General features: G+C 43.1%; 1 protein-coding gene and 1 long non-coding RNA gene across 4 annotated transcripts; one reads left to right on the top strand and one right to left on the bottom strand.

The window, feature by feature from the left end:
- TRAF5 (TNF receptor associated factor 5) lies at positions 1 to 19,666 on the top strand. Of its 2 annotated transcripts, XM_027082918.1 has the most exons (11): positions 1 to 44; positions 3,409 to 3,627; positions 4,611 to 4,668; positions 6,329 to 6,430; positions 8,812 to 8,976; positions 9,616 to 9,693; positions 10,012 to 10,086; positions 12,616 to 12,708; positions 16,385 to 16,525; positions 17,900 to 18,068; positions 18,700 to 19,666. In XM_027082918.1, exons 2-11 carry the CDS (start codon positions 3,410 to 3,412, stop codon positions 19,275 to 19,277), a joined length of 1,677 nt encoding a protein of 558 aa, XP_026938719.1. In that variant the 5' UTR covers positions 1 to 44; position 3,409; the 3' UTR covers positions 19,278 to 19,666. The 2 variants fall into 2 exon arrangements, with proteins under 2 accessions (XP_026938719.1, XP_026938720.1); XM_027082919.1 differs by lacking the exons at positions 1 to 44; positions 3,409 to 3,627 and adding an exon at positions 3,645 to 4,432.
- Positions 6,493 to 27,885, bottom strand: LOC113607506 (uncharacterized). 2 transcript variants are annotated; one of them, XR_003427973.1, is made up of 4 exons: positions 27,710 to 27,885; positions 26,187 to 26,255; positions 8,312 to 8,970; positions 6,493 to 7,708 (listed from the first exon to the last, which is right to left on the bottom strand). It is a non-coding gene; the product is annotated as an uncharacterized LOC113607506 (long non-coding RNA). The 2 variants fall into 2 exon arrangements; XR_003427972.1 differs by lacking the exons at positions 6,493 to 7,708; positions 8,312 to 8,970 and adding an exon at positions 20,648 to 21,166 and having other exon boundaries at positions 27,710 to 27,871.

Here is a 27,885-nt window from a genome sequence, read left to right on the forward strand (position 1 = left end):
ATTTTGGATCATCTTTACGATCATTACCCTGAATTCGTTTTCAGGTAAGTTGCCTATTTCATCTTCATTTATTTGGTCTTGTAGGTTTTTACCTTTCTCCTTCGTCTGTAACATAGTTTTTGTCATTTCTTTTTTTTTTTTTTGATGGGTGGTGCTGTATTCCTGTCTTACTAGTTGTTTGACCTGAGATGTCCAGCACTGGAGTTTGCAGGCAGTTGGATAGAGTCAGGTCTTGGTGCTGAGATGAGGACCTCTGGGAGGCCTCACTCTGATTAATATTCCCTGGGGTCTGAGGTTCTCTGTTAGTCCAGCGATTTGGACTCGGAGCTCCCACCACAGGAGCTCAGGCCTGACCTCCGGCCTGGGAACCAAGATCCCACAGCCTTTGTGGTGTGGTAAAAAAAAAAAAAAAAGAAACAAAGAAACAAAGAAACAAAAGGAGCAGTAAAATATCAAAGAATAAAGAACAAAGTAAAATAAGAAATATAGGGCTTCCCTGGTGGCGCAGTGGTTGAGAGTCCGCCTGCCGATGCAGGGGACACGGGTTCGTGCCTCGGTCCGGGAAGATCCCACATGCCGCAGAGCGGCTGGGCCCGTGAGCCACAGCCGCTGAGCCTGCGCGTCCAGAGCCTGTGCTCCGCAACGGGAGAGGCCACAACAGTGAGAGCCCCTTGTACCGCAAAAAAATATAATAAAAATAAGAAAGATAAAAAATATATTAGGAAAAATAAAAGTATAATTGAAACAACTGGTTGCTGGGGGTTCCTCCTGTGCACTTAGGTGTCTGTGGTCCCTCACCAGTGCCTAGTAGGTGCCCTAGTTGTCCTCACATTTTTTAAGAGATTTTATTTTGTAGAGTGATTTTTGGTTCACAGCAAAATTGACTGGAAGGTAGAGAAAGACAGAGACACAGAAGAGCACATTAAATTCTTGTGCTAGGAAATAGGATAGAATGTAGTGGAAGGGAACCCAAACTGAGTTTTGTACATCCTACTCCCTTGTTCTGGGGGCTCAACAGACCTGCTGCTTTAGAGTATATCTCTGAGGGTCCAAATTTAGATGCTCTGTGACATAGACACAAGTGTGATCTTGAGAGAGAATCCTACAGGGGCATAGGACGTGAATTGTTCTCCTCCCTTGGGACTAGAGGACACAGGACAGATTAGGGCAGTTTGGAATAGGTTCTCCCCCTTCTCTGAGAGAAAGGTGAGTCTTGGTTATTAGGTTGTTTGTGTACATCAAGTGCTGTGCCTCTTCATCATCATAATTAAAACTTTTTTGTTAAATCTCAAGAGTAAACAACGTCAAAGGGGGAACAATCACATCTTGTTCTGCTCACCTCCCACCCTTGAAATTCTGCAGGAAACATGCAGGGAGGAAAACGTGGGGCTTTGGTCTCAAACCCCAGGACAAAGAAGAAAATCCCCTGGTCTGCTGGGCTTCTCCAGAGAGCAAGCTTTATTTGCTGAAAGAGGCCAGTTGCTTCCTCTGCTCCATTCATCCAGGCCACAGCCCGGACTCAGCAGCTGACCTGGGCAGAGCTTAGGGTTGAATGGGGCTGCCCATCTCTTGCCTACGTGGTCAGGCCACACAGCTGCTCCCAGGCCCAGCTGAACTTGTCAGCTCCAGGAGAATCATGAGGGATCCCAAGAACAAGCCATCCTGAAGGCCAAGCCTTCCTGTACCACAGCCACATGGAGGGATGTCACCCCCAAGGACCACCCATCCTTTCACTGTTTGCAGACACTGAAACCACGACTCCTGGCACTGTGCCAAAAGTAGCAGCATGCCTGCAGGACAGACAGACTGTTGTTAACCTGGGGACCCCTGGTGGGGGTCCCAAGGGTCCTTAAGGGTACACATGTAAGACGTGTGTGCTATTTTATAGGGAGAAGGTCTAGAGTTTTCATCAAATTTTCAAAGCCAGGGGAAGTCCTTGCTCAGAAAAGGTTAAGAATCACTATGTTATGACTCATTTATTTTGTAACTGGAAGCTTGCACCTCTTAATTTCCCTCACCTATTAGAAAAAAAAAAAGAATCACTATGTTAGAGGCCAGTACTACTTAGAGCTGCCCTGCTGAGGGTCTCACAAAAAGTCCATTGAATAACTTTAACTCAACAAATAGCTGAGTTGTTCTCCACGCCTGGCTTAGTGCCAAGGGCTGGAAACGCAACAGTGAGCAAGACCAGATGCTATCTGTGTGTCACTGAGGAGCATAGATATAAATAAAATAATCACACAAGTGCGTGTCCAATCTCAAATCAAGCGTTGCTCTGAAGGAATGGAACCTGGTTCTATGACAGATATAACAGTGGATGAATGGGTTTTTGGTTTTGTATATTTTTTAAATATTTGGATGGGTAATATATCCATATTCAAAAATTCAAAAGGATTATAAGCAAAAAATCCACCCCCCCACACACACACTTACCTTTATCCCCTAGCCACTCCCTGGAAGCCTTGCATGTTTTACAGACTGATGAGTAGACCTCCTGCTGTCAGACCAGGGGGAGAAGAAAAGGCTTACCTGAGAATATGAAGCTTGCAATGAAATTTGAAGCATGAATATGAGTTAACTAAATGAGGAGCCTGGAAGGGGATAGTGGAAGCACGGAGGCAACAGCTCGTGCAAAGGCCCTGTGGCAGAAGACAGCATGATATATTGGAAGAACTAAAAGAAGGCCTGTGTAGTTGGAAGGCAGGAAGCAAGGGGAGGAGAGGTCCAGGATGCTACTGGGTGGGGAGGATGCATTCTTGTAGCCTGCTTAGCACCACGGGCTTTAACCTAAGAGCACTGGGAAGCCACTGAATGATGAGGGGAGATAATCTTCCATCATACTTGTATTTTGAAAATATCACCCTGGCTGTATGGAGAATGGATTGGAGGGGAAAGCAGTTAATGGGCTTTTATTTAGCTCAGGTGAGAAATGGTGTGGCTTAGTGGTGGTGGTGTATTTATATATTTTGCAAGGAATGTACTGGTATACAAAGTTCTTGCTTCTAAAAAATGTTAACAAAACCTTTGTTTCAATTTTCTCAAATGAGTGGAAGAAAAATCCAGAACCAGAGTTTACTCAGAATGTAGTTAACACCTGGCTATATTTTGCCCAAGCATGTAGCCACACTGAAGGATAATAGCATCCTTTTGATGGACAGTGGGCTGAAATCTCACTGAATCGCGCTAGAAGTTATCTGGTCCAGCCTCCCGCTGAGCGCCCCAAAGCCACCTCCCCTCTGCAGGAGCCCTCCAGTGGCAGGAGATTGTTACTATGGTTACAAAGTCATAACAGAATGACCCTGTGGGTGATGTTCACTAATCAGGGAACAGATGATTCAAACACCTGATGGCTGTAGTTGCTGTGGTGTTCGCACACTGAATTTTCCTTCTTTTCTCCTGATCCCCCAGAATGGCTTGTTCTGAGGAGCAAGGAGGTGTCCCCTGTGGCTTCATCCGCCAGAATTCTGGTAACTCCACGTCTTTGGACTTTGAGCCAGATGCAGAGTACCAGTTTGTGGAGCAGCTGGAAGAGCGCTACAGATGTGCCTTCTGCCGCTCAGTGCTTCACAACCCCCACCAGACGGGCTGTGGGCACCGCTTCTGCCAGCACTGCATCCTGTCCCTGAGGTGAGCGCTCAGGGCCTGCGCTCCGGCCAGAAGCGGACAGGGCTGTTCCTGGGATCTACGTGTCATCTGTGGCCGCTCAACTGTAATCGTGGTTTCGGGAATTGCTGTGGTTGGCCACAGAACCACGAATATGAGGACGGGCCCTCCCAGCACCCTTCTCTGAGAGCCTGAGGAAGAATCTTCATTTTTTTCCATCTTATTGATAGTCACCTTTTCTGAAAATTCAGACCACACCTGTTTTGCACACGAAGGCAGACCTCAGTGCACAGTCCATGTGAGGAAGGACCTGTATCTCATGGGGGTCTTTCCTGTAGGCGCCCTGACCTTTCCTTGCTTGAGGCAGAGGTGGTGTCGCATCTGGAAGGTTCCTTGCCGCCGTGGATACTCTGTCGACTCCCCGGCAGCTGTAAAACGTGGGTTGTGCCATTTTGAGGTGGAGACCAGGAGAGACATGGAAGCAGGCCTTGGGGGTTTATACAGGGATGCCACGGGAGTTGTACCCTCCCAAGCTTGCAAAGGGGGTTATTACAGCACCTTCTCATTCATTCCTGGGTTCGTTCATTCAGCACCTGTGTGTTCCAGACACCCTGCTAAACTAAGCTCTAGTGCACAGAGGTGAAGAGCTGGAGGTCCAGTGTGACAGAGGACCCTCTATGTTCTAGTGAAGGTGCAGGTTGGGGTGCAGTGTGATAGCACAAGACTGCCGAGGGAACGTTGGCAGAGGACATTTGACCCTGTCTGCAGGACTCCCTCTTTGACTCACATCCTGGAGGATGAATGGGAGTTTCTCAGGCAGACTGAGGAGGTGCTGAAGTTGGGGTACTGGGGGGCCCCTTCTGGGGGGAGGGAACAGCATGAATAAAGACAGGGCCTGGCTTGCTCAGGGGGAACTGCAAGGGGGTGGCTGAAGCGCTGCAGCTGCTCTTGGATGGGCTGTTGAGGTCAACCCTTAATTCTGGCTTCATTTTGATTTTTCTTTCCAGAGAATTAAACGCAGTCCCACTCTGCCCTGTAGATAAGGAGGTGATCAAATCTCAGGAGGTAAGACAATCGTGCTTCGGGTTAGCAGTTCTCTGGGTGACGGAGCAGCCAGTGTCCTGGGTTGAATTGGACAGAGAAGTTAGAGCAGAAGAGCGGGAGGGGGACCTTCCTTGGAATCCATATTCCTCTACTGTGGGGTAAGGTGGGACCCCACTCCCACCCCTCTTTGAGAGAGGCTAGTTTGAGTCCTTACTGACCCCCCCAGGATTCTTCTCCCACTTCTTCTTTACCCTCTTCCTGTACTAGCTCCAGTTACCATGAGTCACTTGCAGAAATGAAACACCCTGCTTCCTGGAATCACTTTCTCATCTGTTTAGTCTCTAAAACTTTCTTTTATTATTATTATGTCTAACAATAGCTTTATTGAGATACAATGCATTTGCCATAAAATTTGTCTTTAAAGTGTACATGTTTCTGGGGTGTGTGCCTAGGAGCGGAATGACTGGGTCTCATAGTAACTCTGTGTTTAACGTTCTGAGGCACTGCCAGGCTATTTTCCAAAGCAGCTGCACCATTTCACATTCTTACCAGCAAGGTATGAGAGTCCTAACTTCTTCACATCCTTACCAAAATACATTGTGGTCCATCTTTTTTATTATAGTCTTCCTAGTTGGTATGAAGAGGTATCTCGTGGTTTTGCTTCTCTAATGATTAATGACGCTGAGCATTTTTTCATGTGCTTGGCCATTTGGGTATCTTTGTAGAGATTCCTATTCAAATCCTTTGCCCATTTTTTAAGTGAATTGTTTGTCTTTTTAGTCCAATGTTCATGCTTCTTCTTTCTGCTCTTATGATGCCTTTTCCAAATGCTCAGTTGTACTTGTGTCTGCCTCACGCACTAGGCCAGGGGTTGGCATACTACAACATGGGATTTGTTGGGATAAATCCAGCCTACCACCTGTTTCTGTGTGGCCTGTGAGCTAAGAATGGTTTTATATTTTTAAATCATTGAAAAAAATCAAAAGAAGGGTACACAGGAGCTTTGTACTGTTTTTTACAACTTCTTGTGAGTCTTTATTTCAAAACAAAAATTTATTTTATGAATCAAAAGAAGGATAATGTTTTGTGACATGTGAAAATTATATGAAATTCACATTTCAGTGTCCATAAATGACGTTTTATTGGGACACAGGCATGCCCATTCATTTAAGTATCGGGTACAGTAGGGTTGAATAGTTGCAACAGAGAACATTGCAACGTGGTTGGCAAAGCTGAAAATATTTACTCTCTGACCCTTTACGGAGAAAGTTTGCCAACCCCTGGCTTGTGCTGAAAAATAAGTCAGCACAGCTTCAGTGACACCACCTGATGACTAATGCAAACGTTCACCCTGGGACAGGAAGCTGAAAGCATCACCCTCATCCACAGCCCCACCTCTTGACCTTTGAGCATGTGGGGTCAAATTCACCACGAGATTCTCCTAGCTTCAGCCTACTGCACTAAGCATTAAATTACCTGGCTTGTATGTTTGGTGGCCTGTCAGATGTATCTGAGACAGCCTTTTCTTTTATGGTGGTGAATCTGGTATTTCCATTCCAACCACTGACTGGAAGTTTCCACCTAACTTTTGAGATGTACTTGAAGACCAAATTAATAATAGCTTCCTTCACGTTGCTCTAAAGCTTTGGAGTGTGTGAGACCTACTTTGTTTATCTTTTAGGTGTTTAAAGACAATTGCTGCAGAAGAGAAGTCCTCAATTTATATGTATTTTGCAAAAATGCTCCTGGATGTAATGCCAAGGTTATTCTGGGACGATACCAGGTTGGTATTACTGGTGAACAATATTTGCCTTTGCTATTTCTCCAGTGACACGTACTGAACATTTTTATGTGACAGTTAGTGGGCTAAGCATGGTACGGAGATTCATTGGGTTGCCCTCAGAGAATTCTTGTCTAGAGGTGCACTTGGCTACAGTGCAGCCCACCGAGGGCTAAGGTGTGAAATTAATCTCACGTGAAGAGATTCATTTTGTTTGGAACACATGGAGGACATACCACGTGTGCTAGACCTTAACTTGTGGGTTAGGGTTATTGATTCAAAAGAGAAGATGTGAGACATGCTGGGCAAAAGAAATGGTCGAGCAAGGACACGTCATTTTTGGAAAACTGTGAAGGATTGGGGATTCCTAGGATGGGAGCCAGGGCATGACTGCAGAAAGACACAATTGTAAGGGTCCCTGCCTGGAAGCATTTGCAGGTGCTGGGGTGGGTGTCTCCTAGCCGCTGTGGGCCCTGCTGTCTTAGAGGTTGTGATCTAAGGCAGACGACACAGACCAGAACAGAGCTAGAATGTAGTGTAAAGGCGAAGCATTGGTATGAGATGCAAACAAACGAGGTGTAGGGGAGGTGAAGGGTTGTCGAGTTCCTTTCAGATGAAGCTGTCCTACCTTGCTCTTGCATCCAGCGGTGGAAGGTTGTTAAATGGGAAGCAGGAAACGTGGCTCCGCCACAGCAAGCCCATGTCAGGTTCAATCACACTATGAATGAATACGAGGCAAGCATCTCTAGCTTCCAGGGAATTGCTAGGAGGATGCTACAAGTTTCCCTTCCCAGCCACACGTTTTGGAATGTATTTCAGGTGATTCAGTCTTTTCCCCATCGTGCCTCTGCACCCCTAGGCACTGAGCTCATAAATGTGTAAATGATTCCCTTGTTAACCCAAGAATTTCTTTGGAAGTTCACGGAAGGTTTTTGTGTTTTCCTAAGACAGTCCCTCGCCACTTGTTTTGATAGTCAGGTCCTAGAGCAAGCAGGGCCTCTTTACCAACTTTGTTGTCACTAAGCCTGTACAGGAAATGAGGCTCATTGATCAGCTCTAGTGACCAGATCCTCAGCTTCTGGAGAACAGTGGCTGGTTTATTTTCACCTGTTTCTTTTGTATTTCCTCTCATTCCCTGTTCTCCTTCACCTTGCGAGTAAGGTGTAGGATCTCACAGGTAGCAGAGTCTTGATGAATGTTGATGGTTTTGGTGAGAGCTGAGGGGTAGCATCCATGGATTTTGGAGAAGATGTAGATGTCAGTTGTCACTGTCTCTCATTACTAGAGGCAAAGGAGAACAGCTATAATATTTATTTACATCCTATAGTAAAACTGTGTGTTCTCTTAAGGGGTCAGCAAACTGTTTCTGTCAGGAGCCAGATAGTAAATATTTTAAGCTTTGCCAGCCATACAGTGTCTGTCGCAGCTACCTGACTCTCCCATCTCGGAGGGAAAGCAGCCATAGCCATTATGTGAGACATAGGTGTGGCTGTTCTCCATAAAACTTTATTTACAGAAACAAGTAGCAGGCCAGATTTGGCCCAAGGGCCGTAGCTTGCCAACCCTGTTTTAAAGGATCTTGTGGTGGGGAACAAACTCCTTAGGATTTTGATACCTTGTCAGCACCACAGTAACTTGCAGTGTTATCCACAGGTTCTGTTAAGACATGCCTGCTTTTAAAAATCTGTAACATGAAGAACACTGTCTGAGTCACCATTCTCTAATGTTCTGGTCAAGAACATTTCCTGACTTGACAAGGATGGCCCATCCCAGCTTCTCCTGGGCCTGTGATCCTGTATTCCTCTATCGTTTTCTTTACCGCTTCTGGAACAGCTTCCTCTCCCTCCCTTTCTTTCCTTTAGTCCTTCCCCTTCCTTCACTTACTTAGGAGGTAGCCTTCTCTTCTTCCCTCTTTGCCCTCTGTTGCGGCTTTTACCATCTGCTGTGCAGAGATTAGTACTTGGTGCTGGAGGTGGGGATGGAGGGTGCACAAAAGAAATGTCCTTGAGGAGCTGGTAAATTAATTGGCGTGTCTAAGGAAAATATTCAAGAGCTAACCTGAGAATATGAGCAGGTTAATAGGTAATCAAAGATAAACCCGGCATGCTTTCTTCCTCACGCATCTTCCCCTGTCCTCCAAACAAGGCTGGCTGTCACAGCCTCCGTGCAAGCAGCCTTCTCCATGCCCTGTGCTCAGCAGAGGCAGCGGGTGGCCTCTGCAGAGAGCCTGTGACAGAGGCTGTGCCCCCTGCCCCCCACCCCCGCAGTCCTTTCTCCTGCTGCCCCAGGGTCCTCCCTCCCTCCCTCACTAGGCCTTGCACCAGGCTTCCCCTCCCACTGCCCTGCTCAGTGGGTCCCCACTGGCTTGTTTTTATCTGTCGCAGGACCACCTTCAGCACTGCTTATTCCAAGCTGTGCAGTGCCCTAATGAGAGCTGTCGGGAGCCAGTCCTTCGCAAAGATCTGAAAGAGCATTTGAGCGCAGACTGTCCGTTTCGAGAGGAAAAATGCCTTTATTGCAAAAAGGATGTGGCAGTCATCAATCTACAGGTAAAAAAAAAAAAAAAGAATCATCTTTATGGGACTAAATTCTGCCTCAGTGGTCACAGTGAATCAGGTGGGATACCAGAAGCACTTTTCTGGATTTATTTTTATGCAGAAAGAGGTCTAAAGAATAACTTCATCTGAGGGTTCTATAAAAAGCTAAAAGCCTCCTTGGTGGGACTCTATTCATGTATCATTGGCAAAAATGTTGTTTGAGCACCTGCTGAGTGTGAGTGGTCCAGGAGTGATGCTAGGCGCTGGGTCCCAAGGAGGTGACCACACTGTCTGTCCTCAGGATGCTCCGACCTAATTGGAGGGGCAGGATGCTGGCATAAGACGAGAGCATGGGGTACCCTTTACATGTACCAAAGGAGCCAAGCCAGTGACTCCCATAGTCTGTCCTCTGTCAGTCCCATGTCCTCTGACCTTCTTTAAAAGAATTGGAAAATTGAACTGAATTGAATTCACTTATACCAAGAAGGCAGCCATCTAGAACGCTTTTTGGAACTAGGCCATACCTTCCTACAGAGGGTAAGCCACATAGCATAGATCCCCAAAGGGACATATGTATACACACTCTGAGGCCATACAGGGAGCCTTTGGAAGCAAGGCTGGCTTTATTTCAGCACACTTTTTCTGTTTCAGAATCATGAGGAAAACTTGTGTCCTGAGTACCCAGTATCTTGTCCCAACAAGTGTTTGCAGATTATTCCAAGAACTGAGGTAACTGTAAATAATTCTCTTAGTAGATTTTATGTAAGATAGAGTTTCAGTAATCACTGTGGTGTGTGTTTGATCAAACCCCATAAGCAGGGGCCCAAGGCTTAAATTATCCTCACGATAACCATGGTTCTGTCTTCCCTCCCCTTCTCCCTGAGAATTCTTCTCTGTTTTCATCTTAGCTCTCCTTCCCCCAGGCTTCAGCATGGTGCTTCCTCCCTTCTTCCCAAGCCACCCTTGGCTCCCTGCTTGCTGCAGTTATACCAGGTAGCTGGAGAGTCGGGGATGCATTTCTCTAGCATGAGGCTGTCTGTTTTGTAGGTGGATGAACACCTTGCTGTGTGTCCTGAAGCTGAACAAGACTGTCCTTTCAAGCACTATGGCTGTACTGTAAAGGTATGGAATAATTGTTTCTACCTTCTACTGTATAATTCATTTGTTGAGTTCATTTTATTCTTGATTCCATTCAAGATGCAGAAGGACATTCACTTCTGAGAAACTTTAAGACTGGCGCTTGTAACTAGTGGCTACCAGTAGGGTGAGGCAAGATGGTGGTAGGGAATTAACAGGTACAAACTACTATGTATAAAATAAATAAGCTACAAGTATATATAATACAACACAGGGAATATAGCCAATATTTTATAATAACTATAAACAGAATAGAAAAAAGAAAAAAAGACTTGTATACAATACATAATACTAATACTTGTATTAGGGTTCTCCAGAGAAACAGAACAAATAATTTATATATACATAAAATTTATAATACCTAATACCAACTATTTTGAGGTTTGGTTATATCTATGAAAATAAAATGTGACCCTCACATTGACCTTGCAATCCTACTGCTAGAAATTTATTTCACAGATATCCTTTCATAAGTATGCAATGATTACACACATATACAAACACACATGCAAACAAAGATATTTACAGTACTCCCCCCTTGTCCATGGGGGTAGATTCCAAGATCCTCCACGGATGCCTGAAACCATGGTTACTACCAAACCCTATATATACTATGTTTTTCTTTCCTATACATACATACCTGTGATAAAGTTCAATTTACAAATTAGGCACAGTAGGAGCATATCTGAATTGCCAGCATCATTTGGGGCCGTTATCGACTAAATAAGGGTTACTTGATGACAGCACTGCGATACTGCAACAGTTTATCTGATAACCAAGATGGCTAAGTGACTAATGGGTGGGTAGTATGTACGGCCTGGATACCTGGACTATGGGTTGACTCACCTCTGGGGCAGGACGGAGCAGGAAGGCACAAGATTTCACTACGCTACTCAGAACAGTTCACAATTTAAAGTATGAATTGTTTATTTCTGAAATTTTCTATTTAATATTTTTGGACCATGGTTGACCATGGGTAACTGAAACCACAGAAATTGAAACAGTGGCTAAATGGGGACTACTGTATATAGCCAAAAAAAAAAAAAATCCAAAAACCCACAAAAAATGAAAAACAACCTATAAGTCCATCTCTGAAGTACTGAGTATATAATTATATATATATATATTTTTTCATATTTTGGAATACTATGCATCTGATAAAAAGAATGAGGTATATATTTTAAAAATTACATACAGTATGATCTCACTGTGTATGTATCTTCACTGACTCTGGTAGTGAGATTAGGGAATTGGGTGTGGAGACAGAGAGAAGGGGGCTTTTATTTTTCTTCTACATCTTGCTATATTGTTTGAGATAAGCATATATTTCTCTTATTTTAAAAAACTCTTATGAGAAACCTTTTTTAAAAAATCAGTGAAGAGTCCATAAATGTGTCACATAGCAAACCAGTGATTGTCTTGGCTGAAGAAAGGATAGGGTTTACTTTCCTTGTGCACAAAATACAGAATTGTTTTCCAGCTCTAAAAGGAATCTCCGTTTTTAAAAAATTTTATTTAAAATATTTATTTATTTATTGACTGCTTTGGGTCTTCGTTTCTGCATGTGCGCTTTCTCTAGTTGTGGTGAGCGGGGCTTCCTTGCAGTGCGCGGGCTTCTCATTGCGGTGGCTTCTCTTGTTGCGGAGCACGGGCTCTAGGCGTGCGGGCTTCAGTAGTTGTGGCTCACGAGCCTAGTTGCTCCACGGCATGTGGGATCTTCCTGGACCAGGGATCGAACCTGTGTCCCCTGCATTGGCAGGTGGATTCTTAACCATTGCGCCACCAGGGAAGTCCCTAAAAGGAATCTTCTTTACAGTTAGGCCCAAACTTCCATTGGGATTGTATTCTAGGACTTGCTGGGGATGGCTGGGGAAGTTCTCTGGAGGAGGGGCCAACCCTAAACTGAAGGGAAATTGATGATGAGTGTTTGCTTAGAGTCTATGGGCCACCCATACCATTTGCTTTTACTAGTAATGCAGGCAGTCTGCAATGGAATTTTAATAAGGGAAGAAGTTTGCGTTTCTTCTTGCAAACATATAATTTGACTTTGAAGGAAACAAATTTGCATGGGCTGAAATTACAATTAGGTTGCATACCTTCTGCCCGATAAAAGGACAGTGATAGAAGGCGGTAGAGAAGTGTGCTTGGTAGGAGGGAGAACTAACGGAGGCTTAAAACTGATCTGGGAGATAACCCACTAAGGAGGTAAGTTTTACATGGGAATAGTTGAGAGGTGGTAATAACTACACTTAACCCTCAGTCATATACTCCCAGGGCAAGGAACGAAATTAGTGCTGAGAACTTTGATAGTGGCCTGACTCTCTGTAAGTGTGTCATGGGTACTGTAGAATCCTAAAGCTGGAAAAGGGACCTGGGAGGGGTCATTCTCTCTGCAACCCACCATGAGACAAGTAAGCAAAGTTGTTAAAGTTCTGCTTTAGCAGAATATCCCACCACCACCCTCATTTTGGGAGCCTTTCAACAACCTGACTTATTTTTCTCTTCATATTAAAGGATAAACGAGGAAACCTGCAGGAGCATGAGCATTCAGCCTTACGGGACCACATGCTTCTGGTTTTAGAAAAGAACTTCCAGTTAGAAGAACAGGTAAATATTCAAGGGTTCAAGTATAAAGGGAGGCAACAGAATCGCTAGGATTTGTACTTGTTGGTATTTTTATATTCCTCTCTGTTTCAGTATAAGTCAACTGGAGGTAGATGTTTTTCTACTAAGTGGCCAGACTCACAGGCTTGTAGCACATTAAACTGGAAAGTGCCTTTGAGATCTTTGGGTTCAGCCCCCTCAACCAACAGATGAAGTAACTAAGCTCAAAGAAATTTTGATGTGTTTGTGATATTAAGGGACAGAATTCAATCTCAAACCCATGTCCCTGATTCTCAGTCCAGTGCTCCCCGTGTTACACCACACTGCCTCTCTGCAGCCTATCCACACACCTTGTGGTTATTACCTGGCACCTAGTAGGAACCTAGTAGATGTCTGGCGTTTTTAAATGAAATCAGTATTACCATGAAACAACATTTGACTATCTGTTCTAGGCACCGTGGGTTTTATATATTTTGTAATAAGTCTTAACTTATTAACTTTGCAACCTACTCATACGTGCATATTTATTTCACTGCAATCAATGCATACGTACATATTTATTTCACTGGGTTGTGATTATCAAGTGAAATTATGTGTGCAAATGCCAGCCGTAGTCCCTGGAATATTCATAGTGGACCTCAATAAATGCTGATTCTATTGAGTACTTATTCTAAAAGTTCATTATTTTGTTAGGGCATCTCAGAGGATCAGACTTTTCAAGCCCAGGTAGGGAAGAAAACCATCCAGCTGCAGAGAGGGAGCTGAATTTTACGGCTGCAGATTATTTTATGGTATCTGATTCCATATTAAAGTAGGTGTGTGAGTTTCAGGGTCAGATCGTGGAGAAAATTAGAAAGACTGATTAAACTGTAACTGGTGGAAGGCATGCTGCCTAGGAGCCATTCCCAAGTTCTTTCTGTAGGAGTTGCCTCATTCGTCTATCCACTGATCCAACAAACACATGCCATATGTCAGGTACAATGCTAGTTGCTAGGGACACTGAGTCAAGGAAGACACAGCACGCACCCTTGAAGAGCTCACAAAAATGTAAACAGATAAGATGCTGTGCCTTGTGGGACGTGCAATGGGGGTGCCCTGTGTTGGGGTACAGAGGCTGCAGCAGTTTGCCCTGTGGGAGTTGCAGAAGGCCTTTCAAGGTAACACATCCGAGCTGCATCATCTTGAAGGAAGAGAAGGTCCGTCAGTTAAAATGTTGTGGAAAGAGGATATTCCAGAAGGGGAAAGTTTATGCCAAGGCAGAGAGGCATGAGAGAGACTGATGGTCCAAGGAAATGGGGTTTGGGGGTAGAGAGACATCCAGGTGTGAGACAGGGAAAGGCTGAAGACTGGTCTGTTGGGTCCAGACTGCATTGGCCTTCCATGTAAGCTAAGAAGTTTCAAATATTTTACATTCAGTGATTTTTTAAATTTATTCATATTCTGCTCTATTTCAGAAAGGATTTAAGGGCCAAAGTTTGGACTAATGTTTGCCAGTAATAAGGATCTAAAAGACGTTTTTAAATAGGAAGATACTTGGTCAGCTAATTGTTTGGCTTTAAAAATACGACAGCTGGTGGTAGCATGGAAGATGGATAGAAGGAGAGAAGAGAATGAGGCCAAAGGGACCAGGCAGAAGGATGCTGCAGTAAACTAGACAGTGTGGCAGTAGAGCCTGCCAATTGTTGGGTGAGGGTCCTGGAGCCAGAAAGGCCTGAGTTCAAGACCTGGCTCCGCACATCGGAGTTCGGGCAAGCTACTTAACCTCTGTCTTCCACAATTTTCTCATTTGTAAAATGGGGTCGTAGTGAGGGTCAAATTATATATGTGCACTCTTAGCACAGTGCCTGGCTAACAATAAGCAGTTCAGTATTAGGGGAAGTGATACTGGAGGTGGTAGTGGCTGGTGGTGATGCCGAAGGTGAAGGCTTGACCAAGGCTGTGTCAGTGGGGATGGAGGGAGGGCATTGAGAGACTTTTGCAGGTTGGAGTCACATGCTGTAGTTAAGGCAGGGAACTTGGTAACGTTATTAACTGAGATGGGCACTGCACACAGGAACAGGTTAGACGTGAGGGCGCCGGGGCAAGAGGAGACACTGAGTTTGCTTTTGGTCAAGGATGTCTGGTGCACATGTGGGAGTCAGCTCTTGGGGTATAAGTAGAAGATTTCGGGGCCAGAGATCAGATGGTTATTGCAGCCACTTATGCATTCATTTATAAAACATGTGTCAAATGCCCTCTGTGTGCCAGGCGCTGTGCTGGGCTTTGGGGATCTGGAAATAAGTGAAATGTAGCCTCAGCAATTTAGTGGAGAAAAAAATGACCAAATTAACCAAAAAAAAAGCAATAAGTCATGAAGGTAAGTTATGCTTCTGGAGTATGGTCAGAATGTCATGGAACTTAAGAGGTGGCCTAGGTAGGTGGTACTAGTGTGGAAGTATTTCTGGGAGGATATGCCCTTGAGTGAGGCTTAAAAAGTGGTCACTTCTAGGTGAAGGAGGAAGTGACCGAGAGCAGGGCCTGAAACAGCAGGCGTGTAGTGTGCAAATGGGCATGAGGCTGAAAAGGTGGCCAGGGGCAGATTTTGTAGGGCCCTGTACAGCCTGTAAAAGAAGGCCACTAGAGATGATTAAATTGGAGGGGTGACCAGCCCAGATTTGTCACTTATTATTCTTCTGGTCACAGTATGGAGTATGATTTGGAGGAAAACAAGGCTAAAGACAGGGGGAGCATTCATTCATTCATCTATTTAACAAATATTTATCAAGCACCTACTGGTGCCAGGCACCAGCCCAGTTGTTGAGGTTCCAGCGGACGGTGGGACTCATGCCAGTCCAGCTCCCATAGAGCTTCTTTTCGGGTATGTGTTTGTTAGGGACAGTGTACGATCTGTTAGGAAGCTATCGTAGCAGCCCAGGTGAGAAATAACGCAGGCTGAAACAAGATGAGATGCAATGAGAAATGGATGTAAGAGTTGTTTTGTTGTGTGTCAGGAGCTAAAGTTGGCAGGTATTGCTGATTAAGTGGGTGTAGGGATAAGAGAAGAGTTGTCGAGGATCACGCAAAGGTTTTTGGTTATTTTCCTCAAATTGATTATAAATTCTGAGAGGTGGTGTGTTTTGCCTACCACTTGCTAGCGGTATGCTGGGCAGGTTACTTAAACGCTCTGCCTCTGTTTCCTTATCTGTAAAGTGAAACTGATAGTCATACCCAACACATAGGATTCGTTGAGAATTAAAAGAGCTAAGGAATATAAGGGTTTGACAGACTCAGCAAATTGCAGCTATTACTATCGATGCTGTGCCTACAGCATCTAATGTGGTATGGCGATCAGGACTCTGCGGTTGTTTAATAAGTGCATGCTGAATGAAAGAGGAGAACCAGTTCGGCAAATGTAGTCAAGTGGTGTCACTAGCATTAGATGAGCCATCAAAGTGGGTTACATATAGAAAAGGCTGATGAGGAATCTATGGATCTTTCTTTTCTTTATTATTTTTTTTCAGAAGCACCTGCGAACATTTCTTAGAATTATATAGTAATCTACCTGTAAATATTTTCTATAAATATATGTGTGTATATCTTTCCTAGAAATACTTAACCTGCATTATTTTCCTAGAACTATATTTAAATTTTAACTTGCGTGCATACAGTTCATTGACCTCATTCATATTCCTGTTATTAGATTTCTGACTTATATAAGAGCCTGGAACAAAAAGAAAGTAAAATCCAGCAGCTAGCAGAAACCGTAAAGAAATTCGAAAAGGAGTTCAAGCAATTTTCACAGTTGTTTGGCAAAAATGGAACTTTCCTCTCAAATATACAGGTGAGAAATGGCCTTTCTATTCATAATCAAGATTTAGCCTTCAACTAGCCGTGAGGGTTTTTCTTTTAATTTTTAAATGGAAATAATTTCAAATGTGCAAGAATAAGATAGTGCAAAGAACACCTGTATATTCTGCATCCAGATTCACTCATTGTCAGTATTTTGTCCCATTTGCTTCATTCATCCCCCCCCCCCCTCCTTGTCCCAAACCCCCCCCCCCCCCCCCCCCCCCCCCCCCCCCCCCCCCTTGGGTATTCTTTCTGAACCTTTGAGAGTAAGTTGTCTATCTTATGGCCCTTTCCCCCTACATACTTCAGTATGTGTTTCCTAAGAATAAAGGTCCTCTTTTACATAACCCAGTACATATAGCAATGTTAGTACATGTTTACACTGGTACAGTACTTTTCTATAATTTATGGCAATTAGGGCTGTAATCAATGTTGGGCTGATGTTAGTCACTTGATTTCAGATTCCCTGAGAGCGTCTGTAGTCCTGCATTTTGTAGTCAACAAAGTAAAACTATTAATTCCCCTGGGAAGAAAATGTTTTAAACGTCACTAAAACATAGCAAAAATTACTTTGTGAATCATGAATGTTAAATAACCATAAACAAATTCCTAAAGAATAATGACTTTATTGTGATGATAAAATTTACAGTGGAAAATATTTCAAGATGTGATATGGGCAATCTTTTTGAAATCTGGATTATTCCAGAAAATGTAGGCCATATCATTTCCATATTTGTCAGCATACCATATGGATGTGTGTGTGAGTGTGTGTAGAAAAAAGGAAATCCACCATATGTTATTATCTCAATTCTGACCTCTTTCTAACACAAAAACCAGTCAAGAATGAAGGCACTAAGGGTAAGAGTGGAGGAGAAATATATAGTTTTATTTAGTCCCTTCCATCTAAAGAGAGCAACCAAATGTTCAGGCTTTAGCTCAGGCACTTCTGTACCACCTGTAGTGCTCAGGCCAGAACAGGTGGGCCTTCTTCCAGCGCATTCTCTGCCTTCTAGCAGAGTAGGAGCGAATCAGAAGAGTAGCATCTAAGAGAAGGAAGTGATAAGGCAAGGAGAGAACAGAAATATAAAGATAGGGTAGAGAACCAAGAGGAGAGACACCAAGGGAGGAGTAAAACTCAGATGAAGAACAGTTCAAAGATTTGAAACAGGAGCAGAGACGCTGTGGAGGGGGAGGAAGCTATTAGGTGATTCATCTCTCTGAGATCCTCATTGAATTTTCTCTTCTGGACTGTGCATTTTTCATTTCATTAATTGATTAATTAAAGGTGAAATGTTTGAGTTGAAAGATATAACCTTAACGAACTACTCAAATTTTTTTGACATGATGATCCACTTTGTACTGAAAGGTTCTTGCCAGTCACATTGACAAGTCTGCTTGGCTAGAAGTTCAGGTGCGTCAGTTATTACAAATGGCTAACCAGCAACAAAGTAAATTTGATCTGAGGCCTTTGGTGGAAGCGATTGATACAGTGAAACAGAAAATCACCCTGCTAGAAACCCATGATCAAAGATTAGGTATGTCGAATGTTTTATACTTATCTGTTGGTGATTCATTATTTCTACATGCGTTCATGAAACAAGCAGCTGTCCAGGATCAATAATGGCTGAATCTGGTATTTGTGAAACAGAACAGCATGAGGTTCTGGCCACTCAGGCAAAACTGATGAAGGGCCATGAGCGGGAGCTGGAACAAGCAAGGGGTGGAAATGGGCCAGGAAATTCCAAGAACAGGGAGTGATGGTTTTTTAAGGAGAGTAGACAAAAATGAGAAGGGGAAAGATGTGGTGGGAACATCGTTTTAAGTATAGAAAAAGAGACAGGCTTGGCTGTTTCAAAGCCTTCCAGTTAGAAAGCAGTGGGGCTTACCATGCAGATGCCCGCTAGCTCAGTACAGAGTGCATCTTCTCAACACTTTGGTGAACCTCAGATCAAGAGGACGCATTTGGGTTTTCTTGGTGCCAATCTTGCCAAGACACAAGAATCACGGAGTTGATATTATTAATAGGAATTGTCCATTGGTGGACATTGAATTCAGTTCATCTTTGGGATGTCAGAATTTTCTTGGTTCTCTTCGGATAACAAAATTCCTCTTTGGGCAAATTTTAAAGACAACTTTAAGGCCTTCAGAGTCTTTTTTTCCTTGCAGTTGTTTTGGAAGGGGAGACTAACAAACATGATGCCCACATTAATATTCATAAAGCACAGCTGAATAAAAACGAAGAGCGATTTAAGCTGCTAGAAAGTGCCTGCTATAACGGAAAGCTCATCTGGAAGGTCACAGACTACAAGCTGAAGAAGAAGGAGGCGCTGGACGGACACACAGTATCCATCTTCAGCCAGCCCTTCTACACCAGCCGGTGTGGCTACAGGCTCTGCGCTAGAGCGTACCTGAATGGGGACGGGTCCGGGAAGGGGACGCACCTGTCGTTGTACTTCGTGGTGATGCGAGGGGAGTTTGACTCACTGTTGCAGTGGCCATTCAGGCAGAGGGTGACCCTGATGCTTTTGGACCAAAGTGGCAAAAGGAACCACATTATGGAGACCTTCAAGGCTGACCCCAATAGCAGCAGCTTTAAAAGACCCGATGGGGAGATGAACATTGCCTCTGGCTGTCCACGCTTCGTGGCTCATTCCACTTTGGAGAATGCCAAGAACACCTACATTAAAGATGACACCCTGTTCTTGAAAGTGGCTGTGGATCTAACTGACCTGGAGGATCTCTAATCACTGCTTCTGGGGTGATAAAAGGACTCCTTGAATCCAGAACCTTTGGTTAATGTAGTGACTGAATGTAGGCTCGACACACACTTGTATTTGGCTCTTTGCCCTTAATGTTTGAAGTCATTTTGAGATTTCTCAAGTGCTGTCTTCTTTTTACATTTTATTCTGTCCCAGTTTGAAACTGACAATACTTAGAATATCTTCTCATTATTTATATTTTTATATCTCTTGAAAGATGTTAATTTTCTTAAAGGTAAGGTCTGGGGCATACCTCTTTTACTGGTGCTTAGTGTGGGGTCTCAGGGTGGGCCCTCTATAATATTAAATGTCATTGAGGACACAGAAGTAGAATTTCCAGTTGAAAATGCTTTGGTTTTTTTTTTTTTTTTTTTTTTTTTTTTGCGGTACGCGGGCCTCTCACTGCTGTGGCCTCTCCCGTTGCGGAGCACAGGCTCTGGACGCGCAGGCTCAGTGGCCATGGCTCACAGGCCTAGCCGCTCCGCGGCATGTGGGATCTTCCCGGACCAAGGCATGAACCCGTGTCCCCTGCATCGGCAGGCAGACTCTCAACCACTGTGCCACCAGGGAAGCCCCATGCTTTGGTATTTTATATTTGACCTTTTGATTCTAGACCTGACCGTAAGCCTGCAAAAACTATCTTTTAGGATAGGCTATTCCAGTAAGGTAGATGGGTAATGTACTTCAATCTGCCCAGTTTGGACCAGACTTTTTCTGGTTATATACTGTATTTGTGGAAATTACTACACCTTTAATATTTTCATGAAGTTTACCAGGAGTCAGCAAGCACAGTTTTGCAAGGATGCATAAGAAGTGGTGAGTAGAGTAAGCATTTTCATTCTCCCTGTTGAAGTAAAGCAGAAAGCACGGCATAGTTTATACATAAGGAGGTACAGCCATCCAGCTAAAGTTCAGATTTTATTAGGTTCAAGCATGTGAAAAAAATGTTTTCAAACAAAATGATCAAATATTATCAGTTTCATAAGATTCAACTTAATAAATAATATATATGTACATGTATACAAATAGTTTAAAGGTATTTGGTAAGAATAGTAAATTAATATGAGGATGGGCAGAATTTAGTATATGATGGAGAAAATGTCAAAAATGGATAAGAGGAATTTAAAACCTAGGGAGAACACCATTACAATTTCCTATGGGTGTTTGTATTCCCATCCGAAATTGATGGCTAAAAGCAGTATCTCCTATTCTTTTTGAGAGGAATTTTGAATTCATAAATTGATATGAAAATAGGCACTTATGTAAACTTGTGATGTTTCTTGTCGAAGTCCTGAGTACTTTGTGAAGAACAGAAATGATCGTGTTCTTCCACATCTATCTGTATGGGTCTGGGAGTGTAAATACAAGTCTACCTGAGTCCTTCTGACTCTTGATAAGCCTGAGCTTAACAAGAAACTACCCAGTTTTCCTGAGCCCTAACTCTTGTTACGCCACCGAGCATGGCCGACACCCAGCTGGCTCCCTTGAGCGTGCAAGGGCAAGCTGCTCACTCGGGTGATGACCACACACCTTAAAACCCTTGATCAGTTGACCTCACAGAAGCATATGATTTACACCAGTGGCTTCTGGAATAAATGGAACTTTCTTCATCTTTCCTGTGAAATTTCCAAGATACCAAAGACTCATACTGCACAAATCTTCCCAAAGGGTTAAATTCAAAGACCTAGGTTCACAATAGAAATCTGCTAAAGAACTACCCTGAATCTGCTGGTGAACTGGGGTACAGCTGACGGTCAGCACATTCCCTCAGACAAACTCAGGAAGTGTTTCTCTAGACCCCAGAGCTGGACGCAGGTGGCGCTGTGTGCTTGTTTTCAATGTTTCTCATCAAGTCCAAAGTCATCCTTGTGTTCCTGAGGAACAGATCACACTGTTGTAACTAGTTTTAAGTCTTTGATGTGAAAAACATTTTAAAAAGCGAATTTATCAAAATACTGATTTTGTGCTTTAACCAACTTCTCTACATAAAAAATGTAAGTCACAGCATGGTTTGCCTTATGAGTTCAGAGTCCCTTCATCATTGAAACAGTGAACACAAAACAAGGTATTCTGAAATAAAAAGCACTTCTTTCTCACAAAGTAAGAGTTGTGAATTTTGTTTTAAGGAAGTCGAGCCATGGACACTTATTTTTCCTTTTTAATGATCTGAACGGTTATTTTTATTCTGTATCTGTAAGATTTAAATTTTTATTTCCATTTTCGTCTGATTTCAGTTCCTGATGAAAAGAAAACAATACACTAGGCATAAAAGGGGAGTCAACAACCTTGAGAAAGGTATGTGCAGGATTCAAATAGGGTGGGGAGGTGGGGTACATACTAATGCACCTTAACAGATCTGAATTCTAACCTCTGGTCTCCAGATGTGATGATTTCAGAGAAACAAGAAATAGTCACAGGGTCAATTCCAAGTGCCAGTCTTGAGTGCACAGAAATGGGACACAGAGCCACGAACCCTCTGTGATGGCCCTTGGACAATCGGTCCACACTGCAACTACCTCTTTTCTCTTGAAAGTGGTTGCAGACATCGGTCTTAATCTTACCTAAGAATTCTGGGCTGGAGATAAAGCTTTGATGGATGCCCAATAGTGGACCCGGTGGTGAAATCCCCTGGGAACACCACACTTCAGGGAGGAGGAATAGGAATCTGCAAAGCATTTGGAGAAGAGGTCAGAGGTTAGAGAAGTACCAAGGGAGGTGGGAAGGGAACTGAATGTCAGCAGGGCCAAATGCCACCCTGAGAATAGCAGTCGCTCCCAGGGCACCACCCCCAGCACTCCTGAACTCATTATCTCCCCCAGGCTGCTCCCTCCTCTGTCTGTATCTTTGACCCTGGCCTTTGCCTTAAGCTGCAGACCCCTATATCCAAGTACCTGCTGAACATCTAAGCATGGAAGTCCCACAGGTACTTTCAAGTACACTTCACCAAAACTGAACTGGAGATCTTCCCAGTCTCCCCACCACTCTCAGCCTGTGACTCCTCCCGTTTATACCACCCCAGTTAGTGACATCAGCATCCAAGCCAGAGTCCGGACACTATGAATCCCCCCTCACTTTCCCCATCCAGTCACCCACCCAGTATGCCAACGGGACCTCCAAATAATTTCTTAAAACTATTCCTACTATTCTTATCCCTACTGCCTACTACTGCCCTATTTGCTGGCCTACAGTTTTTGCTTCACAACTATTCTCCCTGTTTTCTTCTTTTGCCTCTTTCAGATCCAACCTCACACTGACACCCAGTAATGTCTACAAAGAAAATCTGAGGGTGACTCTCCACCTCACCCCACCCACTGTGGCTCCATCACCCACAGGACAAAGCCCAGCCTCCTTGGTGTGGTGGGCAAGGCCCTGCATGCCTGCTTCTGCCTCTCCAGCCTCACCTCCTGACAATCCTGCTTGGCTTTTAGCAATAGCATTCTAAGCCGTTCTGACATTAGTGCTTGTGGTACATTTTTACCTAGAATACTCTTCTCTACCCTCACCTCCTCCTTTGCCTGGTGAATTCTTGCCCTTTAAGATTCTGCTTTGGCCTCACCTCCTCCAGGATGCCTTCTCAAACTAGCCCCTGCACTCAACCCCTACCCTCCACTAGGCCGAGAGCCCCTGCTCGGGGCTGTATACTTGCTTGTCTATAACTCAGTTCCTGCACTGTTCTTTTTTCCAGAAAACAAATGTTAATTGACTATATTTGTATCAGATTTTACGTTAGGTACAAATAGAACAGATACTGTCCTTGTCTTCATAAAACATAATCTGGCGGTCACTACAGCGGTGAACCAAAACGCTCACTGTGCGCATGTTCCCAGCTGCCTCTGATAGACTTTGCCTCCTAACTTCTTTCTCCTGAGAAACATGTATGTCTCAGACCATTCTGAATGTCTGTGATGCAAAGTAGAAGAATAGGCAAAAAACATTTGAAGGGAGAGCCCTAGGGGCAAAATTTATGAAGACAAGCTAAACCAATCCACATAAGGATTGGGGAGAATCAAAGAAGAGAGAAAAGAGCAGTTCCTATGGGAACTGTTGGCAATTGTGACCTGGAGCCTGTTTGATGCTTTTATTCTTCCAAGAGACCCATGTTAAAGACTAAAATACATGTTTGTATTATTTTTGGCTGTTTGAGTTACACTTGCTAGAATACAGCTCCACGTGGACATTAGACTCTGGCTCCAGGATTACAAATAAGTATATAACAATATAAGTTGTGATCAATGCCTTGAAGAAAATGACAGACTCCAGTGAAAGAGTAATGGTGCCAGGTGGGGAGAACATGTACATACTTTGGGTTGTTGGGGAAGTCTTTATGCTGAGGTCACATGATATTCGGTGCTCATGTGACATGCTTCCTGGACGCTTGGCACTTTTGAACACCCTTATAAAATCTGAGCCATTTCCTGTGAGGAAACTTGCCTCCTTGCCCTCCTTTGCAGCACAGGAATGTGGCCCAGGCCCCACCAATCAGGCACAGTCATGCAAAACTTTAACTTGAAAGATGAAGTTGGAAAGATTCAACTTTTTGTTGGAAGAAGATTTGCAAGATGAAGAAAGAAATGTGCCAGACTCTGACTTCCCAGTGGTGAGTAGACCAGAGGCAGAGCTCCTGGAACCCAGTCCTTATTTCTGTAGCTTGTGTTTATAGAAGCTGCGGGTTTGGTGTCAAGTGGCCGCAGCGGTGGATTTTCACTAGTGCCTCTAGTGTGTTTGGGTATCATACCTGGTTTTGCTGTACCTGCATCTGGCCTCTGGTCTTCCTGGAGCTTCTGTGGGCGACATTATATTAATAAAGCCCCTGTAGCAGCTAGAGTGCACTGTGTTGTTTGTAACTAAGCCTGACTAAATCAAGCTGAGACCTGAAAGATGAGTGAGCCGTGGGAGGAGCAGGTGGGATGAGAATTCGGGGCAGAGTGCACTGAGGAATAAAGAATTGGTTTAAGGAACTGAGGATAGGCCAGTGTGGTGGGAGTCCATTAGAAGAGGGGACGGTGGCACTAGATAAGGTTAGAAGACGAGGCAGGGCCCAGAATCTAGTGCTGAAGTCATGCTGAGGAGTTTGTGATTTATGTGAAGTGCAATGAAAGTTGACCTGACGTGGGCAGGGGATTGCATGACCTGACTGACGTGTTCTAAAAAACTGCTCTATGTAGCGCATAGGTAAGAAGGGGACAAGAGAGGACATGGGGAGAGTATTAAGTTTACACCATCCTGCTGTTGTTCACAGGTCTGTGTCCTTACTAGATCACAAACTCCTCGAAGCCAAAAAGCATGTCTAATTCAAAAGATGCTCAGTGTATTAAACTGAATTGTATATGAACACTAATGCACTGAATCTTTGTAACAAATCTGCTAGGCAGGTGTGATGCCCATTTCACAGATGGAAAAAAAACTGGTGATTGGAGAGAGCTATGTGTTATGTGCTAGGCACTGTCCTAAGAATTCTACACACCCAATGTATATTAACACCAGGGCTTCCCTGGTGGCGCAGTGGTTAAGAATCCGCCTGCCAATGCAGGGGATATGGGTTCGAGCCCTGGTCCAGGAAGATCCCACATGCCGCAGAGCAATTAAGCCCGCGTACCACATCTACTGAGCCCACGTGCCACAACTACTGAAGCCTGCACACCTAGAGCCTGTGCTCCGCAACAAGAGAAGCCACCACAATGAGAAGACCAGGCACTGCAATGAAGAGTACCCCCTGCTCACTGCAACTAGAGAAAGCCCACACGCAGCAACGAAGACCCAACGCAGCCAAAAATTAAAATTAATTAATTTAAAAACAAACAAACATGTGAATCCTTGCAGCAATCTTATGGGGTATATGCTATTTTATCCATGTTTACAGAGAGGCAATGGACACAGAGAGGTTATGTAATAAGCTCTAGGTTATGCAGCTAATAAGTGGTAAAGCTAGGATCTGAATCCAGGCAGGCTGGCTTCAGAGACTCCACTCTTACTATGCAAGACTGCCTCATATGGGTGCTGATTAACTCTACATGTTTCTATAAAAATATAATTTAAATGAGTTACTATATAATAAGAGTAACCACTGGAATAAAGACCGAATGTATAACTTCCAAACCACTAGAGAAAAAAAACTGGAAAAAGAAACTTTATCAAACCAAAGACAGAAAAGAGAAGACAACAACAGGAAGCATGATACACAGAAAAAACAAGTTAGAATTAAACCCAAACCCAAATTTATTAAACATAAATAAGAATGACTGAAATTTTACTATTAAAAGAGGAAATACCTCAAATATGGGGGACACATGTATATGCTTTTACATATTAATCTAAAACAAAGCAAACAACTCCTTTACTAGGTATATATTCAGAGACACTCTTGCACAAACGTACCAGAAAACACATACAAGAGAGTTTACCGCCAGCACTGTCTATAATAGCGAAAGACTTGGCAGGAGGAACCCCAAACAAACAAGGCACAGCATGGATGTGGAGCAACGGAAACTCTCCCACATTGCTGGTGGAAGGGTAAATTGGTGCCAGCTCCGGAGAACAATTTGGCAATATCAAATAAAGCTGAATTGTGCAAACCCTTCCACCTTGCAATTCCATTTCCAGACATATAACCGAAAATTCTTGCCATGTGCCCAATAAGATGTGTATAAGAATTAACTCGTACCATAATGGCAAAAATCAGTAATCATTAAATTACTAGCAAAAGGAGAATGGATAAATTGCTTTATAGCCATACAATGGAATACTATTCAGCACTTAAGATGAAAAAACTAGAACTACATGAATCAACATGGATAACTTTCACAAATACAATTTTGGTGACAAAACAAAGTTACACAATGCTATCATTTATGTTAGGTTTAAAAAGCACATGAGACAATACCATATGTTACTTACATAGCTATATATAGCATGTATAAAAGCTTTCATGAGAATGACAGATACCACATCCAGGGAAGGAGTTACCTCTGGGGAAGAAGAAAGGGAGAATGAGATTGCAGAAGGGTTCACAGGGGGCTCTAACTGAATAGGTAATACTAAAATCTGAAGCAAATATGGGAAAAATGCTAAAACGCCGTAGTTAGGTGGCTGGTATATAAGTGTTCATTATATTATTCTCTGTAACTTTATACATGTTTGTAATATTTCATATGAAACATTTTAAAGAAAATAGCTTTCAACTCAAGATTCTACAGAAAGAACAGAATAAACCAGAGAAATAAGAAGGAAGAACTTAATGAAGGCATACATTAATGAAAGAGAAAAAACTTCTAAGACAGAAGTTATTAATAAAATCAAAAATTGGTTCAGTAAATCTGATGAAGAAAAAAAGACTCCAATAAAATATGTAGGAATGAATTAAGAACAATATGAGATCAAAAAAATGTTAATAATACCACGGACAATTTTATACTAAATTTGAAAATGTAGATGTAACGGATACTTTTCCAGGAAAAAAAAAAATTTATCCCTTAAAAGGCACCACTTCCAGATGGCTTTAAAGATGAGTTCTTCAAAATGTAAGTCACAAATCATTCACATGCTACGTCTATTCCAGGTCATATAAAAACTTAACCTGACTGATTCATTTTGAGACCTAGCAGAAACTGATATCAAAACTAGACAACTAAAGAAAACCATAGGCCAATCTCACTTATGAATATAGAAACAAAAATCCTAAATTAAATACACAGCAAATTGCATCCAGCAATGTAATGGAAGAACACATACTAGGATTGTAAGGATGGCTCAACATTAGAAAATCTATTACTGTAGTTCTATTGTTGTAGAGTAATGGAGAAAAGCTGTATGATCATCTCTAAAACTAATACTGAAAGTATTTGGTAATTCTCAATACCCATTTCTGATTTTAAGAAACAAACAACTTGACAATCTAGGAAAAGAACCAAATGCCTTAATTTTTTAAAGAGGTATCTACCACAAACCTTTAGAAAACATTATGAACAAAACGTAGGATGCAATCCAAATAATTTCTGATAACAATGAAGTACACTTGAGGCTACTACAGCGCTGTACTGGATTCCAGGAAAAAGCCCAAATTGTTATTTACACATAAATGCTCACCTACAAAATCCAAGAGAATTCTTAAAAATACAAAGGTTCAGCGAGGTGAACACATAGATCAATATACCAAAAAACCAAATTATCCTGGGGTATAATAATAGTCCACTAGGAAGAGCAAACAAACTAGAACAGCAGCCAAACCGCTAGGGAAAAACCTAAAAGGAAATGTTGCAAAACACCAAGAAAACTGCAAGCCTTCACCTGAATAACAAAGGAACACTTGAATCGACGGAGAAATAACCACCTTGCTCAATGGTAAGTCTCCATATTGCACAAGTATCAAATCTGGGCAAATTAGTCTACCGAAAACTTTGCCATTTGGCGACATCTATTACCGAATTTGAAATGGAATCTCAAACAAGTTGCGGGAAAACGCTGCCATTTGGTGACAATCTGTTACAGAATCTGGCCCTGCTTTGAGGTTCGTGACGTGTGTGGAAGCGCTCAGCGAAGAGTCAAACTGTGACTGAAAGCCACCCGGCTACCCGCATCCCCCGCGGAAAACCGCGCG

The sequence above is a fragment of the Aethalodelphis obliquidens genome, unplaced genomic scaffold (assembly GCF_003676395.1).
Source record: "Aethalodelphis obliquidens isolate GAN/ISIS:26980383/991018 unplaced genomic scaffold, ASM367639v1 scaffold48, whole genome shotgun sequence".
Taxonomy (NCBI): Eukaryota; Metazoa; Chordata; class Mammalia; order Artiodactyla; family Delphinidae; genus Aethalodelphis; species Aethalodelphis obliquidens.